Source organism: Camelus bactrianus, chromosome 15, assembly GCF_048773025.1.
Source record: "Camelus bactrianus isolate YW-2024 breed Bactrian camel chromosome 15, ASM4877302v1, whole genome shotgun sequence".
Classification (NCBI taxonomy): Eukaryota; Metazoa; Chordata; class Mammalia; order Artiodactyla; family Camelidae; genus Camelus; species Camelus bactrianus.
Genome location: NC_133553.1, coordinates 36,559,358 through 36,577,356, shown reverse-complemented (window position 1 = coordinate 36,577,356; position 17,999 = coordinate 36,559,358). Strand labels below are relative to the sequence as shown.

Here is a 17,999-nt window from a genome sequence, read left to right as displayed (position 1 = left end):
AGTGCATTGACATTCTAACCTGTAAGGATAATCTAACACTCATTCATTTTTCTGCTTAGGAAACTGAGGTCCAGAGAAATTTAATGATATTCCAAAGGTCAAGTCAGGATAAATTCTCAAAATATTGTTTTCTTTTAATAAAAAAAAAAAAAACCAGTATTAAAATATAAGGGTAAAAGTAAGTGTATTTTCAAGTATCTTAACCTTGCTCATTTTAAGTTTGGAAGCTGTTCAAAACTCTCCTGATTAATATTCAGAAGTACAGATCCCAAGGTTATGAAATAAAGATATATACTGCCTAATCATTTGAAAAGCAAGTTCTAGGTAATTAATGGAATATTCAGGTCACACTAAACATAATAAATTATTCATAAATGTGTATTCCATTTAGTTATAGGAAATAAGATAAAGCTGCAAAGCAAAACTAAGCTATGTTAAGATCTGTACCTCTGTTTTATGATTTTCTCACATGTTGCTATTTATCTTAATGCGAAGTGACTCTTCTTACCTTCCCCTCTGCATCTACTCAGGATCAGATACAGTCCTAGGAGCTCTCCCCCCAGCAGTGACTTCTCTGGCTACACTGGTAGCCATTCTGCCAAAGGCACTGATAGATTATGATGTGCGTGGTAACTTCTAAGGTTGAACAGCGCACAACCAGCACAACTGTTCATAACTGTTCTGTTTGCTGCTGAGACCTGAAGCTCAGAAGGGAGCACAGGAGGAGGCCCTGGTGTGCCCAGAAGCCTCCCCAGGAGCTAATCTTTTGAAATTTGCTTCTTAAAGACACGGCCACTGATGCTGAGCAGAACAGTTACCACCCTAGCTTCTGCTGCGTGCAGATTGATGTCAGCATGCTTCCCGAGCACTTTCTAGATGCTTTCCTCCCAATCCTAGGAGGTACAATCTGTCTGCTGCACGAAGGGAGAGGAGATAAACTTTCTTTCCTTCAACCTTCCTCTGCCAGGCATGCCTGCTCTAGCCACGGAGTTGGCATTTAAAAGGCATGGCAGCCAGGGTCTTTGTTCTAGCCACAGTTGTCTTATAAAGTCAATTAAGAAAAAGGTCAAAATACATACAATGTTATTTGAATTCAAAACCTCAAACACAGAACAGGACTTTAAGCAATTACATCCAGTGAGTTTTTTCACAGCCCCACTCAGTTCATTTTCTTATTGAAGAGAAAAAAAAAAATCCTATTAGCAAAGCTTACTTTAAAAATGTGAAATTAAAATTTTCACTGAAGAGCAAATCAAGGTAACATGGAAAAGGCATTTCTAGAAAATGGAATGCCTACTCATAATCTGATTTCAACGTAGAAAGTTCAAAGTGCTAAAATTTTATTTGAAATCAGTTAGATTGCTTATTAATGAAAAATAGTGTTGCTTTTGGTGATCAGATTCACATGCATGGTGTTCATTTCACATGCATGTCTTAATGCCTCTACTCTGGCTCTAAATTCTAATAGGAAGCAGGGCAATTATAATCACAATGAAAGTTATTCTCTAGTCAGAATATTTTATATAACAGACTGTGGCCAAATACCTTCTTAGCACTTCAATGCAGAGCTCTTAGGAAAGTAAGACACCCCAAAGTCCACGTCATACACACTCGAAGACCTCAGATGGCCATCTTTCCATCAAATTCCCCTCCCATTTAACTGTTCTGTAATTGTTGTTAAGGCCAGCTGGTCCTCCCCAGCTGCCAGTCCAAACCCTCGCTGACTCACGCCAACTCCAGGGAACTGAGTTTGGGAACTGTGGCCGGTCCCAGGACCCTCCTCCCACGTTCTGTCGCCAACAGTTTAGCAGGAAAGGAAAAGTCTCCCCCTCAGAGTTTTTTTCCCCCCTTTTAAACTTTACTTACTCTGAGACAAAAACATGTTTCCTTTTCTAGTATGTTTCTAATCCATGACTACAATATGATCATAACCTGAACATGACTTGTTCATTGCTTTCTCTTTCTCTAGTGCACCTGCCAAACACAAGGTTGTTTTAAAATAAAAACCCCATTTTAGCTTCATTTCTAGTGTTCTTCCTCTGATGCACAGGCCCTGTTTTCGTCCCTGGCCTCTGTGTCACACGTTCCTGTTTATTTACTCCCTTTCACAAGTCCAGGATCTCGTTCCCGGATTGGAAAAAGAGGCCCTGACCTGCCGCAACAGCGCTGTCCGGCTGGGGCCCTTGATCGAGCGTTCAGCAGCCCACCTCCTCCCTGCCCTTCTCCAGCGTACATCTGGGGAAGGAGAAGGAACAACATTAAGCTCCAAACTGAAAATACAGGCCTTTCCTTAAGTGTGCGTTTGTATGGGACGGTAGTGGGAGTTGGAGAAGGTCCACAAAAACGCAAATATTTTCTTTAACTAGTTCTCGACCTTTTTTCCAATCCTGGCTGTGATGGCTGGTTTCGTGTGCTGACGAGGCTAAGCCACGGGGTGCCCAGATGTAGTTGGTCAAACATTATTTTGGGTATTTCTGTATGGGATTAACATTTACATTAGTGGACCTGCGTAAAGCAAAGGACCCTCCATTATGTGGGTGGGCCTCCTTCAGTGGGCCAATGGCCTGATTAGGACAGGAAGACTGGCCCTCCTCTGAGAAAGAGAATTCCACTGCCCATCGCCTTCAGACTCCGGACTTCATCTACAAAACTGGCTCTTCCTGCCTGATGGCTTTGGACCTGGAACTTCGGCTCTCCTTGGGCCTCCACACCATCAGCCCACCCTGCAGGTTCTGAATTCACCAGCTTCTATAATCACAAGAGTCAATTCCTTATTATGAATGAATGAATCAGTCAGTCAGTCTCTCTCTCTCTCTCTCCTATTGGTTCTGTTTTTTTGGAGAACCCTGACTACTACACTAGCCTGCCTTCCTGGGACAGGGGAAGTTGGGCGTCAGTGTGGTGGTGAATCTCGGTAAAGTGAGAACATCCCTTTAGAAGGCACCTGATTCTTGAGGGGAGTTCTGTGTAGTCAGAGAAAAGCTTTTATTAACTTTGCCCTGTTGTTCCCTTGAGAGTCACTGCAATGGATGACAATGATTATAAAAACCACCTGCATGAGAAACACCTGGGGTCCCCTGTTACCATGGAAACAGTAGCCTGTGCTCTTTGTACCACACAAGGCCACTCAGACTCACACTGTGAGTCTACAAGGTCCACATCCCGGTCTTAATCTCTTAATAACTGCCAATCCCAGTAGTGAATCTTGCCGCTCTGTAACCCCAGGTAGCCTAAGGTGGTAACTGTGCTACAGAGATAATGTTGTACATTAACTTTAGAATATTAATACTTCTCTATTACAGTTGCAGAGTGAGGGCTTTTGTTGTCGTTATTTCATATGTTTACACTGTTTAGGAGGATTGTAGCCTAGAGAATCTGACAGGCCTGGTGACTGTAATATCTCGGATTCTATGTTCTATGAGAACTACGACAATTTGATTAGGTTGGTAAATAGTATTTACATTTGTTACGGAATTCAATTTGTTGCATTTTAAGTCTGATGTATTAAATTTATAAGAGCTGCTTAACTACTTAAGAAGAAAATGCTTATTAGGATTGTGACCTGCCCTTTCAGTTATATTAAGTGCCTGAGAGAAAATGAAGTACATAAAACTTACAAACTGGAGGCCCAAGTGTCAGAGATCTAATTAACAGAGTTTTGATATAGAACAACTCAAGGAAAGTTTAATCTGTTCCTATAGATATATAAACACTAATCACAAAATAAAAATTGATCTTATTTTATATAAAGGGATTGCACTTAGAATGACAAAACGTTTCAGTTGAACTTAGGTAAATCCAGGTTTTAACAATGACACTTTGAATTCATTGAATGTGCATTTAAACCCAACAAGCTTGAGGCCTCCCTCATCACCTTTGACTCCTGCCTCCTTTCCTAGAGACTTCTGGCGCGTAGAGCCAGGTAGCAGTGGGGAAGAATCATCAGCTCAACTCATTTCCTGGAACACGATTTGATTTATCATCACTGCTAACACCCAGGAAGCATTTACTATCTATCTGGCATCTCATATACATTAGCACATTTTTACCCCTCAAACAATCTGAGGCAGATGTTGCTGCTCCTGCCATTTCACAAATGAGGAAACTAATGTAACGAGCACATTAAATCCCAAGGTTTTATGTGCATAATTCACTACTAAATTTTATTTTGCAGTAATCCTTTCCTAGTTAAAAAAAAAAGTATTTTTACTCTTTTGGGGGAGGAGTAATGGGTAGCCTTCTAAATAAATAAAAAGTATCTTTCCAATAAGAAACATGTAAACTACTCACTTCCATTCCATGTGGTATCCAATTCAACCTAGTTCCACGGATACCAAGAATCCTATCCCAGAGAACTGGACCATTTACCACTGAGTAGACTCTGCACATAACTGTGTATACATATGGTAGTCACTCAATTTAGGAGGCCTCTTACATCTTTCTAGTTGAATTTAAATTCTCCACTATAGTTTATTGACAGCTACACTTCTCTTTAATCACATAATCAGGATCTCTGATTACAATGATAAATGCTTTCATACTCAGAAGAGAGTATTAATTACCCTAACCTCAAAAGAGTTCTCATCTTTGGATAAAGGGAACTGAAGTAACTTGTCCAGCGCAACTGACAGAAGCAGTGCCAAAAGCGGGACGCGATCGCTGGATGGCTTAAACCAAGGCGGCGACCACTCACTGTGCCTCGCGTGTAGGATGTTCCAAAGTTGTTATTAACATTCTTTGGAAACACAGTTCTTGGAAAAGCCTTTAAACCATGACTGATGAAAGGCCTTTTGCAACCACTGCCCAATTACAATATTTTTTCAAGTTTAGTCCACAAGTCAAATCCCTGTCTTCCTTCACACCTCCAAGCGTATTATGCAACTTCTTACCCTGAGACCTTTGGGAACGTGTAGGAGCCATGCATGGACATGGGAGAAATCACTAGCTCAACTGTTCAAACACAGATTCCAGATTCGTTCACTCTTGAGAAACCATATGAAAAAACAGGAAGGTAAATAAGTTATTAGGAAGCACTAAAAATTCTGTCACAGAAAATGATGAATTTATTAAGTAAGGATATCATTTGAACATTTAAATAAGAAAATATTGGGGAATGAACTTCTAATTTAGCAATACAACATAATTGTGTATTATGTTCTACAGAATTGTACATACAAACTGTATGTTCTAAAATTTACTGCCTAGATATTACATAGTAGGTGTTTCAAGCAAATAATGAAATGAAGGAATACGCAAATAATTTAACTGGAACTGAAAACAGATAAACTAGAAATAATTTAGACTGCATTTTAGACATGGTTCTTACCCCTAACAGCACCTTGCATCTAAGTTTACTAAACATGTTTTTGACTTAAAAAAAATTCAGACATAAATCTGTATCATGATCTATACAATTCTCTACTGACAGGATTGATTCCAAATTTTTCTTATGCTGTAGAGATGATTCTTTCCCTTCTTGGCACTCAAGCACGAGGATAATCTGTATTCCTAGAACCAGAATTTTTGAATCAAATCTGTATCTTCAAACTGCTCTTACAGCAAAACTGAGAAAACCCATGCCTCTGCATTTTTATCAACAGAAGTGTTTTATAAGACTTTTTAAACATTTGCCAGTTTCTTTTGTGGCATTTCAGTTTCCTTGGAGATTTTTTTTTAAACTCCACTCACCTTTCTATGCCTGACCTTCATGAAGAGTACTTCAGAGGTTGACACCTGCGATGCAATACATTATATCAACCAATAGGTGGCCCTCTCGCAACACACACTCTCCCGTCAAAATTTCTGAACTTCAGTTTTAGATCAAGACTTTACCAACTCTTAATGTTCAGTTTTCTCACAATAAGTCTAATTATTTCAATAATTGACTTAACAGAACTCTGCTTATTTTAACAAGATAACCATAGACACTGGGATCCTGGATACTTTAGATTCCAGTGTTCAAATGTGTCTAATTTTCTTTCATTTGCAGGTCAATAGGTTTTTTATTTCCATGAGATAATAGCATCCTATGTATCTTATAATCCAGAGGTATCTTTTTCCAGAAAATTAAAGTTTATACTTTTAAGAGCAGCAATAAATGACAACATGAAAAATTCATTTGAGATCAGTGATAGGCATCACCAGGAGTTTAACTTACTGAAAATCACTGACTTGCTTTAATCCATTAATTCATCAAGTATATACTGTTACCTATTATGCCCTCCACTGTGCTCGGCTGTGATACAGAGGGGACGAGACTGCACTTCTAACTTGGCTTTCTGCCTGGCTCTAAGGCTGCAGTTTCTTTCTTCTCTAAGCACACAATGCATGAGGAAATTGAAAAAAAAATCTCAGATTTTTTCACTTTGCTACTTTTATATTCTAAGGGATAATATTCATCGAAGATGTGCTTTGAGACCATGGGTAGAACAAGGACTGAAGTTGAGAATACAGACGCTGGAGCCAGGGAGCCTGGATTTGCACCTGCCACTTCCTGGTATCTGACCCGGGCAGGTAATGTAACCTTCTGTGTCTCAGTTCCTCTCCACCCAAAAGGAGGTAATTATACACCCACCTCACAGGACGGCCTGCAGAATTAAATATCTTAATGGATGGAAAGCACTTTGAACAGTGCCTGGTTCTACACTATACACATGTCAGCTAGCTTCATTTTTCACTAGTCAGAAGAACTCGTTATTTCCAGTGAAGTCCAGCTTTTAGAGTGCTCCTACCCCTAGAATTTCCTTCTAGCATGGCACTGAAAATTTCCAGAAAGATCAAACAATGACTACCCTCCCTTGTTCATAATATGAATACAAGGGGGTCCTTCCAAAGCAGTTCAGCCTCCTCACCCCAAGAAAAGAATACATTTTAAGAACGGGCAAGATGAGAGGGTATCGAGAGGGGTTGGAGAGGAAGAGAGGCCAGGGCAGGAATAAGAGAAAGTCCAGAGGTCGAGGAGGGGGAAGCTGTCAACACGCGGCCACTGCGACCAACTCCCTGCTGCTAGCACCGCCCGCAGCCACCTGAAATCTTCTCTCCACGCCTGGTGTCTGGCCTCCCAGACTTTAGCTGAGAATTCAGATGGGACCCTGAGCAGCCCCCAAACTACACTGAGTTGTACAACTAGGCAGTTCTCCTCGTGTAACATTACTCCGACACGATCCATCTCCCTCCACTCGCTTCCCCTCCATGTGGTACCAGTCTGTGAGTTGCCACCTGACTTCAGAGAACACTACTGAAGGAGCCGTTCTCACCGCCTCCAACTACCAGTGGTCTCAGGTGCAACTGCTGCCTTAGCAAGAGTTAGTGCCCGTGACCTATTGGACCAGACGTGCGAAAGCCTGTTGCGGAGCCAAAGCTTTACTTTACACTGCACTTTAATGCTCAAAGCTGATGACAAGTGCTGCGATTTATTCCTCAAATTCCTCCAGCACTGTTTCCATCAGTAACTAATTGTTCCCCAAAGCAGCGCTGCACTCCTAGAGAAGCTGGAAGGTTCAGTGCCTGACCGGCTGGGGTGCATCCAATGCTTTCATTAATAAACAGACAATGTGGTCCTTTCTCAAAGAGCACATATCGCTGAACAGCAGCATTGAAAAGGTTCACTGGCAGAAATTATGAGCAAATCAGTTTTAAAATTCACACGTTCTTTGCTTCCTCTTTGAAAAATTAATAACGGCATTAAAGCCGGTTTTTAACATAATCAGGCTGAATGCTGTTAGGTGTCTCTAGAATCTTGCCAGTTGTGGTCTGAAGACCAGCAGCTGCTGCATCACCTTGGGACTTGCTAGGAATGCAGAATTCTGCCCACCTCGACCCCCCACCACCTAGAACCAGAATTTGGTTTTTTGATAAGATCACCAGGTAACTGATGTGCCCATTAATGTGTATGAAGCAGTGGTCTAGAAGGGAAAGTTTTGTATGAGGACAGTTATTTCTGCGTTTGTCTATCCTTTAATCCTTAATTCATGTTCAGATGCTATTAGGTAACTGTGTATTTTATAAGAACCTTGGATTTCAGTTTTGTCTGAAAATGTATTTGATCTGAGTCACCTAGCAGCTACAGCATTCGGTGCTAAAATCTTCTGAATGCTTACCAAGTGTCTAGGGCTAGGCCATATGTTCATACATTCACTTATTTAATTCTTACAACCCTGTGAGGCAGGTGACTTTAGTTTCATTTGAGGAAACTGAGGCACGGGGAGACAAAGGAACAAGGTTATGTAGCTAAGAAGTTGCCAAACTAGGATTCACACCCAGGCAACCTGGTTCCAGAGCCCCTGTGCCACGCCCCCTGCTCTGACTCTCTCACTTGCTGTACGCCAGCGGAGAGCGCTCGGCGGGCGATGGTTTGGCATGAGCAAAGTATCAGGTACTAAGCAAGGAAATGCCAGCTAATCACAGGGCCTCTGGAAAAACTGTTTAACTTGGCTGTGGACTTCCCCCTGGATTCAGAGTAGAGTACCCCTAAGACTAGCTGGAGGTCCGTAATTTTAGGGGTATAAAAGAAATACTCCTTCTGGGTTAACTACTTCCTATAGTCTAATGGAAACAGAACAGTGGTTTTCAACATGTGTTCCCTGGAACCCTGGGGTCCTTTACAGACACCTCAATAGCCTAACTAGTTGGCAAGCTTAGTTGACTGGTGAAACAAAGGATTTAGAATATACATAAACTCAGTTGATAAAGCAGTGGCAGGGTTTGAGAGGACTGACTTTAATTTTGAAGGAAGTTCTACCATGGGTAAAATGCTATTAAACAGCATTGCTTTGCAAAAGAAGAATCATTTGAGGTGGCAAACTTCACTGCTGTCATATTTTAAGAAACTGTCACAGTCACCCCACCTCCAGCAACCATCAACCTGATCAGTCAGCAGCCATGAACAACGAAGCAGGACCCTCCACCAGCAAATGACAACCTGCTGAAGCCTCAGGTGAAGGCTAGCGTTTTTGAGCAGTACAAATATTTTTAAATTACAGTATGGACATTGGTTTTTTAAGACACAATGCTATTGCACACTCTTAACAGACTACAGTACAATGTAAATATAACTTTTGTATGCTGTGGGAAACCAAAACGACTCGGGTGACTTGCTTTATTGCAATACTTGCTTTACGTAGTGGTCTGGAACTGAATCCATAATATCTCCAAGGTATGCCTGTGTATCTTTAAAACAGGGTCTGCACAGCCATTTAAAACTTAACCATCTTTCATTGGTTCTAAGATGCCCTAGAGGGTAAAATATGTCCTGATGTAAGTGGAAAAAGGGCTTGTGGCCATTGATAGACGCTATCAGTTATAAGACAGCCCCAATTTCAGAGATGCTAATGAGTAAAACAAAAAACAAAGTGTGCCTTAGATCAATGATACGGACTTCAGCTTTAAATATTCTCTTAAATATAAATATATAATAACAATGTGTAGAAAAAAGGCTTGGATGAAAAAACAAACTGGTAAGAGTGAACATCTTTAGTGAGTGGAATTCCCTTGTGATAGGGCAGGTAGGGAGAGGGGAACATAACGTCTTTGATTAATTCTTCAGAAGGAGTATATATTTTAAAAAAATTAAACAATAAGAACTACGTAAGTAGAAAGGTTTGAGGTATTCGAGGATCATGAGAAGATGACTCAAGCCCTCTTGTATCTGCTTCCTTCAGATTTCGCCTTCCTCTCCTTGTGTATACCTCACTCCTTGTGTTCCTGCTCTACCCACATCCTCCCAACAATCCAACAAGACATACACCTCTGTCTTACAAATGAGCTGCACTGAGTGAGATTATTTTTCCCCTCTGACTCAGGCAGCTGCTGGGGGCAGTTCTGAATTCCAGACCCAGCCTGCCTGGCTGCAGAATCTGCCCTCTTTCCATTTCTGAGCTACCATCATTACCATCTGTATCTTTATGTCTTTGCTCTTTATCCTGTGCTGTTCCTTTTCCTTTGATAATATTTCAAATTATTTTTTTTTTCTGCTCCATTGGTTTTAAGTTATGTCCAAGCTAAATAGCCAACTTAAGTAACTTGAAAACTGCATTCTAATTGAACATCAATGAGTGTATTTCCTCTTTTCAAGCAATTCTTCCCCTCAGCTATTCTGCGAATTTGTTCATTTATAAATTCCTTCACTTTACATCCAATACAGTATTTTTCTAGCTTTATCAAATCAATTCTATATTCAAAGACAAAATGATACACCAAACACTTTCAAACACTTAAAAAAAAAAAAAAAAAAAAAAGCAGTAAGGAGCTGCAGTGCAAAGGAAAAAAAGCCATCAGCGCAGAACCCAACAGTCACCAAATAGCCCAGCCCTGGAGCCCGGAGTCCGCACCTTCCAGTCCTCTGCCCCCACAAGGAATGGGGGTAAAACTGAGAGTTGAGCCTATCCCATTTTTCCCATTTGACCAAAGGTTCAACCCCAGGTCTCAAACTTGAATGTCAAGGAGATTTGTTCAAATGCATTTCACTTACTTTCTACTCTCTTCCTTTATTGTTCTAACCTCTCTGTGATCTCTCTCACCAAGAGGTTGACATAAAAACTTGGGCTTTGACCCAGGGAGGTTTTCTATCACCCCTAATAAGTAGAAACTGTTAGATCTGAGAAGGACTGTAGGAAAAAAAGAAATAACAGGAATTATAAATTCCACAGACCTACGGCACCAACTGCTAAGATGCATTATAATTCTTTGGTTCATTTATCATTCTTTGGGGGAGATGGAATGATGGTTTCCAAAATGAATGACCGGGTCTGGCATGGAGGTAAGCCAGGAACCAGACAGTTATGCAATCCTGCTCTTCCACTCATACAAACACACCCACACACCCCTCTGACGAACATAAGATAAGAGAACTGTCAGGCTCCAAAGGAGGTGAGAAGAATCTGCTTCCAAAGGCTCCAGGAGAAGGAACTGGGTAAGGGCTCACCTGAATCTTTCATGGGGCAGAGGGCACACTGCATACCCCAGGCTTCTCCATACAGACAGCAGCACTCAGTGTACGTTGTCTGCTTGCCCACAAGGGGCCGGCTACACACGTACTCATCACTCAGATGCTCCCAGCACAGATCTTGGTACACATCGGTTTCTTCGATTTGTTCTGAAAGGGAAGACACGGTTCCATGACAATTGCACTGTTATTCCTATTTCACAAACACTGTGGTGGAAGCCAGAGAGTCTCAAAGTTTCCATCCCCATTCCTAAGGGTGACTTCCAAGTGAAAGTCTGAAGCCAGCCTGGTCTTTCCATGGATCAAACCTCTGTCATCTCCAACTGGGTGTCATTCCATCAGCTGAAATTCAACCTGCCCATCCTGTTCCAGTTAAATCCCGCCCTCTTGGCTTCCATCGTTACATAAAACCCTCCCCTATCTTGCCTGTAACTTCATAAGCCTGATGGACTTCTCATTCTTTCAGTCTTTGATTTTTCACATGTACTCCTCTGTCAAATCCTACCATTTCGTTCTATGTAACATTTTTTGGAGTCATCCTTTTCCACCCATTTCATCTGCCAAAACCCTGAACTAGTGACACTTCATCCTGGGGTCCTTAGTGCTAACCTTTCTACTTTTCAATTGATTTCAACCGAAGTAGTCCCTGACTGTGCTGATACACTGATCAATTAACCCAAGTATCAGCACACAGCACCTTCTCGGGGATGAACAGGGGTTCCCATCAATGGACTTCAGAGCTCTCCATCACTTGGATGGCTTCCGCCCCTCTGTTCATCTGTGTCCTACAGTGCAGTCAAGCAAACCTAGTTATTTTTCCTGGAACTTCCATCTTCCTCCGTTGACTTTGAGGGTTACTGTGACCAACCCTGAGGCATGGAACAACTCTGCTGTTTGTTCAGCCACACTGTAGTTTGTTGCCCATTAAACCAGTATGTGAGGGCATTACATCTCCTCCACAGTGATGATATGCATTTAATTCTTCCTCTGAGCATCTCATTTTAATTATTTCAAAATACCCAAGGAATCAATTTTTCTATTTTCCAACAGCTCACATTTCAGTCAAAAGGAAAATCTTATGGCATTTATTTGGACACAGGCATGCATCTCACATCCAAACATACCATGTGATTCGGTTGGTCGGATACATCTTTTTTCCGAAGCATCCAGGACCATTGGGTGAGCACAGAAGCACTTAAAAGAGCCTTCTGTATTAATGCACTGGCCGTCAATACAACTGTTGGGGTCTTGACACTCATCTATGTCTTAAGAGAAAAAAATGAAAGAAAATCAGCAATCAGTTGGGCCTCATACACTTAACCCGACTTAATACACTGCTAAATTTAGTCCAGATTCCAGGGGCTGCCACATTTTAATTAGCTATATAACATCATCCAAAAAAGAACAGCCATGACTATAAAAATGCTAAGTTACAGTGATTGGAAAAATAACATTGCTCTAATGCTGCTGACATTAAATAAAGAAAACATTTAACAACAGGATATGCTTAGAAATTTAAGATAAAATGCCTCTTTATGACAGTTTTAAAATTATTTCCTTTTGCTATGTTTTTCAGCCTGGGTATATGGTTTTCTGTTTAAGCATAAAGTCTGGGTCAGCATTTAAAAGTGACTTTCAGTGGTATGGTGTGAGTGATGAAACAGGAGGCTCCCCAGACCGAGAGAACGCTTCAGTTATACCAGTCACCTGAAGTGTAATTCCACACTGAATATTAACTCTTTGTCTGAAATCTATTCAAATAGTAGTATGAAGGGTTTTCATTTTCTTCAATCTTGCTCAAGGAAAAGATCCATAAAAGATTTACCGATCTTTTCAACACGTGATTTAGATGCAAAGAAATTGTTCTGATGCATAGCATTACTTATTTCTTCCCATTTGTGTATTTTCACAACATATCACACTATATCCTTTTAAAACTTACCAAAGCACTGCAATTTGACGGGGTCATAGTATGTCCCTTGTTTACAGTAGCATTCGTAACCAGGCTGAGTGTTCAAACAGAAGCCATTTTTGCAGATTTCTTGTCCAAAAAGTAGGCATTCATCTGCATCTGTGGGGACAAAAATGGAGAAATAGAGGAGTCAGCTTTGATCTTTCAGTTAAAGAGAAGAATCTAACCAATACTGGGCTTCAAGTTAGATATTATATAATATTTATATCACAAAGAGTCTTAAAGACAAAGCAATATGAAGTTCTTAAACTTAGGAACAATTCACAGATGGAGAAACACTATCAGGCTTTTCTGTTTCAGGAACAATGCCCAAAACATTAGTAGAGAAAGTGTATTTGTAAATACAGCTTCAGAGATGCTTCTTCATATTTGACAAAACAGTCTGTAGATTTCCTAATGGCACCAACAATATTCTCTGAACAGAATACCCATAAGGCATGTGCCTTTCTATAAATATATATTTACATGTGTTATCTTACTTAATCCTCATGATAACCTTTGAAAGCCAGAGACAGAAACTCAGAATACTGAGTGAAGTCTCACTATCACACAGACTTACAGTGTTCCAACTCCCAACCCACGGTTCTGCCAGAGTCCATTGGGGCCTTCCTTCCATTGATTTCCGCTTGGAGGAGGCCCCGGGGATTGAACCCTGGCACTCTTGCGTGCTGAGCATGCGCTCTACCACTGAGCATGCGCTCTGCGAATGAGCTATATACCGTTCCCCGCTGGGCCTTCCTTCCAATGGTAGAATTCAAGGCTTTGTAATCAGTTAGCACCTCTGAAAAGAACCCTCTGCCTAGCCCAAGTCATGCTGTTACTTGAATGTCATATGTGCACACACGCTGCCAATTCACTTCCACTTGATTCTGACCTTTATAGTTGTCGCCATCGTCGTAAGAGGATTCTCCACTGGGGACAAAACCTTTCCCTCTAGGACACATTTCAGTGAATTCAGCTGATTTCAGGAGAGAGAAGGGGAAAAAAAAGTCAAAGAAAGAAAAAAATCAGCATCTTCCATGAGCACGTGTTTTAACTTCAGTTTTCCTTTCTCAGACTCAGGAACTTTAAGGCAAATCTTGCCATTTAATTCAGACAAATAAATTCAGTACAATTTCAAAAGTTACAGATTAGGTGCAAACAAATCTAAAGACTTCATAAGTTCACTTGTAATTTTTAAAAATCTTTCCTAGTTCACCCACATATTATTAACCCATGTTTTACTTACGGATGCAGTGGGGTCTCATGACTTATTTCTCCAACACTGTCATTTCTAGTATTTTAAATTCTTAATAAGAACTCATCAAGCAAAATCTTAAATATGAAAGCTCTAATTAGAAATAATGGTTAGCAAAAAATGATTGGTTTTGACTCAAAAATGGAATAAAACTGAATTATCTTCATGCCAAAATATCACATGGTATGTCGCAGAAACAGTATACTCTGTGACAGCGAGAAGTTTAAGGATTCATACTGAGGTAGGATACGGGTGTGGGTTCCAGCCCTGAGCAAAACTCACCTGAAGGTAATCTCATCTCAGTCTGACTATGGCAGGTACCAGTAGACGCTATCATTTCAAGGCTTCAATGTAATATCCCAAATGGGAACATTCCAAGGCCCGTGAACACCAGAGGACAAATGCGAGTGTGAACACACCCTTTAGCTGGTTCTTACCAGTCCCCAAGACGGGGCAGGGGAAGATCTCACAGTTGTCGCCCCACCCAGCACCAGAGGTACAGCAGCATTCTCGTTTGGTGACGTTGGGGGCCAGCACATTGTCACAAAGACTGGCATCATTCAGATTATAGTAGCATTCTTTCTTCTCTTCTGTGGGTTGATCCACCTCTAAGTCTAAACAGAGTGGAGAAAGTAAAAAAGAGTGTTGACAGGATACCCAAGGTCTACCTGTACCACAATGGAGCTGAAAACATAATGGTAAGAAAGACTGGATGTGCCAACAGCCCTTCATTCACAGAGAGCTGCTTTCCATTTCTGTCGGATTCAAGATAAAAATGCACTTGAGTCCTGAATTTTGGTGGATTTCTAACCCACCCCAAGAATGTAAATCTGTCAAAACCATTTCCTTTTACGTTAACCAATTACTTTATTCTTGTAAATCTGGCTGTAAGTAGAGTTTCCATATCTGCTTTCTTGCCAAACATAGGGCCATTCTTTACTGAGCTATAACACCTACTTAAATCAGTGAAAAATTTCCCCAACACTGACCAGAGATGTGGGGGCCACACAAAATATCTATCCTTTCAATGGTTACTGAGTCAACCATGCCCCCTAGTCTTTTCTGAAAAGCACAAAGCAGAAGATAACTAGAAAAACACTGCAGTAACCTGTCTACAAAATGGTCTTTCATTACTGGAAATCTAACTATTAAAATTGCTGCAGATATACGACTTTGAATGAAATCACAAGAGGCAGCTAAGCCTCAGGGTAGAATTTCAAGGCTGGATTCTATTCCGAGGTCTAGTGTGTCCTAGAGGAATATATATTCCAACAGACTCAGTTCAACCCTCTGTGATAAAAGACAAGGTTATATGATAAAATACAAATGATAAAAACAAATTCACCTACTTTCAGATAATACTGAAAATAATGCCACCATATTTGAATTATATGAAGAAGTTTGTGCTTTTAAAAAATGATAAAACCTCTTCCCTACTAAATGCTATAGAGTTCAAATGGCTGCCTATGACCCAGTTAGAAGTTACTGAGTTTTAATTTTATGAAATGAAATATTTTCATTAGAACTGCTATTTACAGATTCTTAACCCAAAGAAGCTATAAGGGACAAGGGTGAAAACATTTGCCAAAGAGGATAAGACTTTAATGTCAACACTAACCTTTTTTTTAAGTTGGTAGATAGTCATATTATTAGGAGAGTTTAATGAGCTTTTTTCATAACAGTTTCCTATATATTTATTTTGGCAGGGTCAGACTGACTGCGGAAACCTGATTAATATATCAAATAACAAAGGTGTTCTTTTTTTCACTGGAGTACAGTCAGTTACAATGTGTCAATCTCTGGTGTACAGCACAAAGGTGTTCTTCAAATGTAAGTTCATAAAATTCTACCAGAAAAGCTACTGCCCCTTCTTTCCTCTTACGGCAGTAAGAACTAGCAAAGCAGCAAACAGAGCCTCAACGTATAAATGGCTCTCAGACGACATAACATCAGTGAGCATATAAAAGATCCCTCTCACTTGGTTCTGGCGAATTCTCAGATTGTTCTACCTTTGACAAAATTCAGCTTGGACTCCTAGCTTTAATAGCTGATGACAAATTCAAACCTAGAATAAGTGTCCAGGAAAAAACTGAAATGCTGATTCCTATGCAGGTTATGAAGTGGTTTTAAATCACTTCCTTGTGTGTGAAATTGGATAAAACCTGCCACATCCCTCATCTCAACTAGATTTTCCAGTGTGCAAAGGAGAGACACGTGCTTTGCTCACTCTATTGGAGCGAATCACCAACCAGTCCATTCTCTTCAGGAGGGGCTGCAAGTTCTTATACAGGGGATCATTGGGGAAAACTAAGAGTAAATATTCAAAATTATTATTAAATCAATCATGAACCCTGTAGGAAATCTTATAAAGGTTCTCTCAACATGTGAATAAATTAACAGCTTATTAATAGGAACAAGTCCACTCAGTCATGTTATTCAGTTGCCCTAAAAACATAGCTAGTCATTAATGAATGCATTCAGAAAGATAAATCAAGCCAGCAACACAACCAGAGTTTTGCCAATCAAGTTTACAGTGTGTGTTAAAAGAGGGCTCAATAATTGTTTTTTTTTCCCCTTGTGGACAAAGCTGTAGGTATGTTACAGTTTTTATTACAAAATGGAATACGATACAGCAGCACCTCAGTGAAAACTGCCATATTCATTAGACATGACAGGCTTCTGAGTCAAAAACTTTACATACATTTAAACACTATTTCTGCAATGGTTTTTACACTCACAGGAATGAAATAATTTTTGCTTTTTTTCTGTTTTTCTTTGTAAGGAAACTCACAGGTGATTGCACAAGGGGGACAATACCATTGTCTTATCCAGGTTTTACATTGGTTGTTACAAGTTTTGCTCTTATTTTCTTTCCAAGCAGTTTGAAGTTTCAGTGTTTACACAGCTGAAATTGAGGGTTAGTCAGGCCCTTATCCCTGTTTGGAAAGAGATGCAAATCCTTTTTTAAAAAAAAACTGATCCACAAAGGTCATTCTGTGAAAAGCAACAATTTCCCTATCTTCCTAACCTTTAAATAATTAACTTCCTAGAGCATTTTTCCATTGGGGGAACACTCTGATCAGTAAATACATGTCATTTCTTTAAAAATAATCTCTATGAGTTTGAGGTCACTGCTGTCAGGGGAGGGATGTTTCTATCAAAAAGTAACTTTAAAAGATCAAATCAAAAGTTATAGAAGATGCCAAGATCTAAAAAGAATGAATTCTATTTTTCTTAAAGATTTTATAAGATTAGTCGTACTACATATCTCATGCTGCAGATTTCTAAGAAATATATTACTTCTCCTCCAGCATTTCCAGATTTGATTTCTTAACTTGTATTAAGAGGTTGGCTTAATGTCTACATATAAAAAGCAATGTGAGTATTTTAATCCCAGGGGCATGGCCAGTGGTAAGAAGTGAGTTTTGGGACCTTTCACATGTGTGCTTTTTTAGAAGAAACTTTCACAGGTGCCTTTTCATGTGATATACAAAGTACCTCCATGAGTAGACAGTGCAAGTTATACAGCATCCGCACTTTTTGGAAGAGAATATTTAGGTTGGGTCCAACATCCCTGTGTCTAACGCTTTCCCCAAACCTCTTCTACGGGGCTTAGCTTCTTAGCATCCCAGCAAGCAAGAGTTTATTTTGCTTTGCCCTTTTTCTTCCTTCTTCTCTTTGAGACAAATGGGGAGGGGATAGCAGATAATCCCTGCTGGTACAGAGTTCAGTGATAAAGCCACAAATAAGGTGATCGTTTTCCTGTGCTCTGAACAGGAAGGGGTGGATTTGAGTGGTAGGTACCGTCTCTCTTGCTTTCATTAGAAGGAAGAGGATGTGTGTGTTCA

At 40.2% G+C, this 17,999-nt stretch overlaps 1 protein-coding gene across 11 annotated transcripts in view; it reads right to left on the bottom strand.

Moving 5' to 3' along the window:
- LTBP1 (latent transforming growth factor beta binding protein 1) overlaps positions 1–17,999 on the bottom strand; it is a 369,687-nt gene that overhangs the window by 12,692 nt on the left and 338,996 nt on the right. For all 11 annotated transcript variants that reach the window (XM_074378708.1, XM_074378705.1, XM_074378704.1 and 8 more), the window contains 5 exons: positions 14,589–14,765; positions 13,789–13,872; positions 12,885–13,013; positions 12,067–12,207; positions 10,922–11,092 (listed from right to left, as the gene is read on the bottom strand). In XM_074378708.1, coding sequence (XP_074234809.1) covers positions 10,922–11,092; positions 12,067–12,207; positions 12,885–13,013; positions 13,789–13,872; positions 14,589–14,765 — 702 coding nt within the window. The remainder of the gene's footprint in view (positions 1–10,921; positions 11,093–12,066; positions 12,208–12,884; positions 13,014–13,788; positions 13,873–14,588; positions 14,766–17,999) is intronic.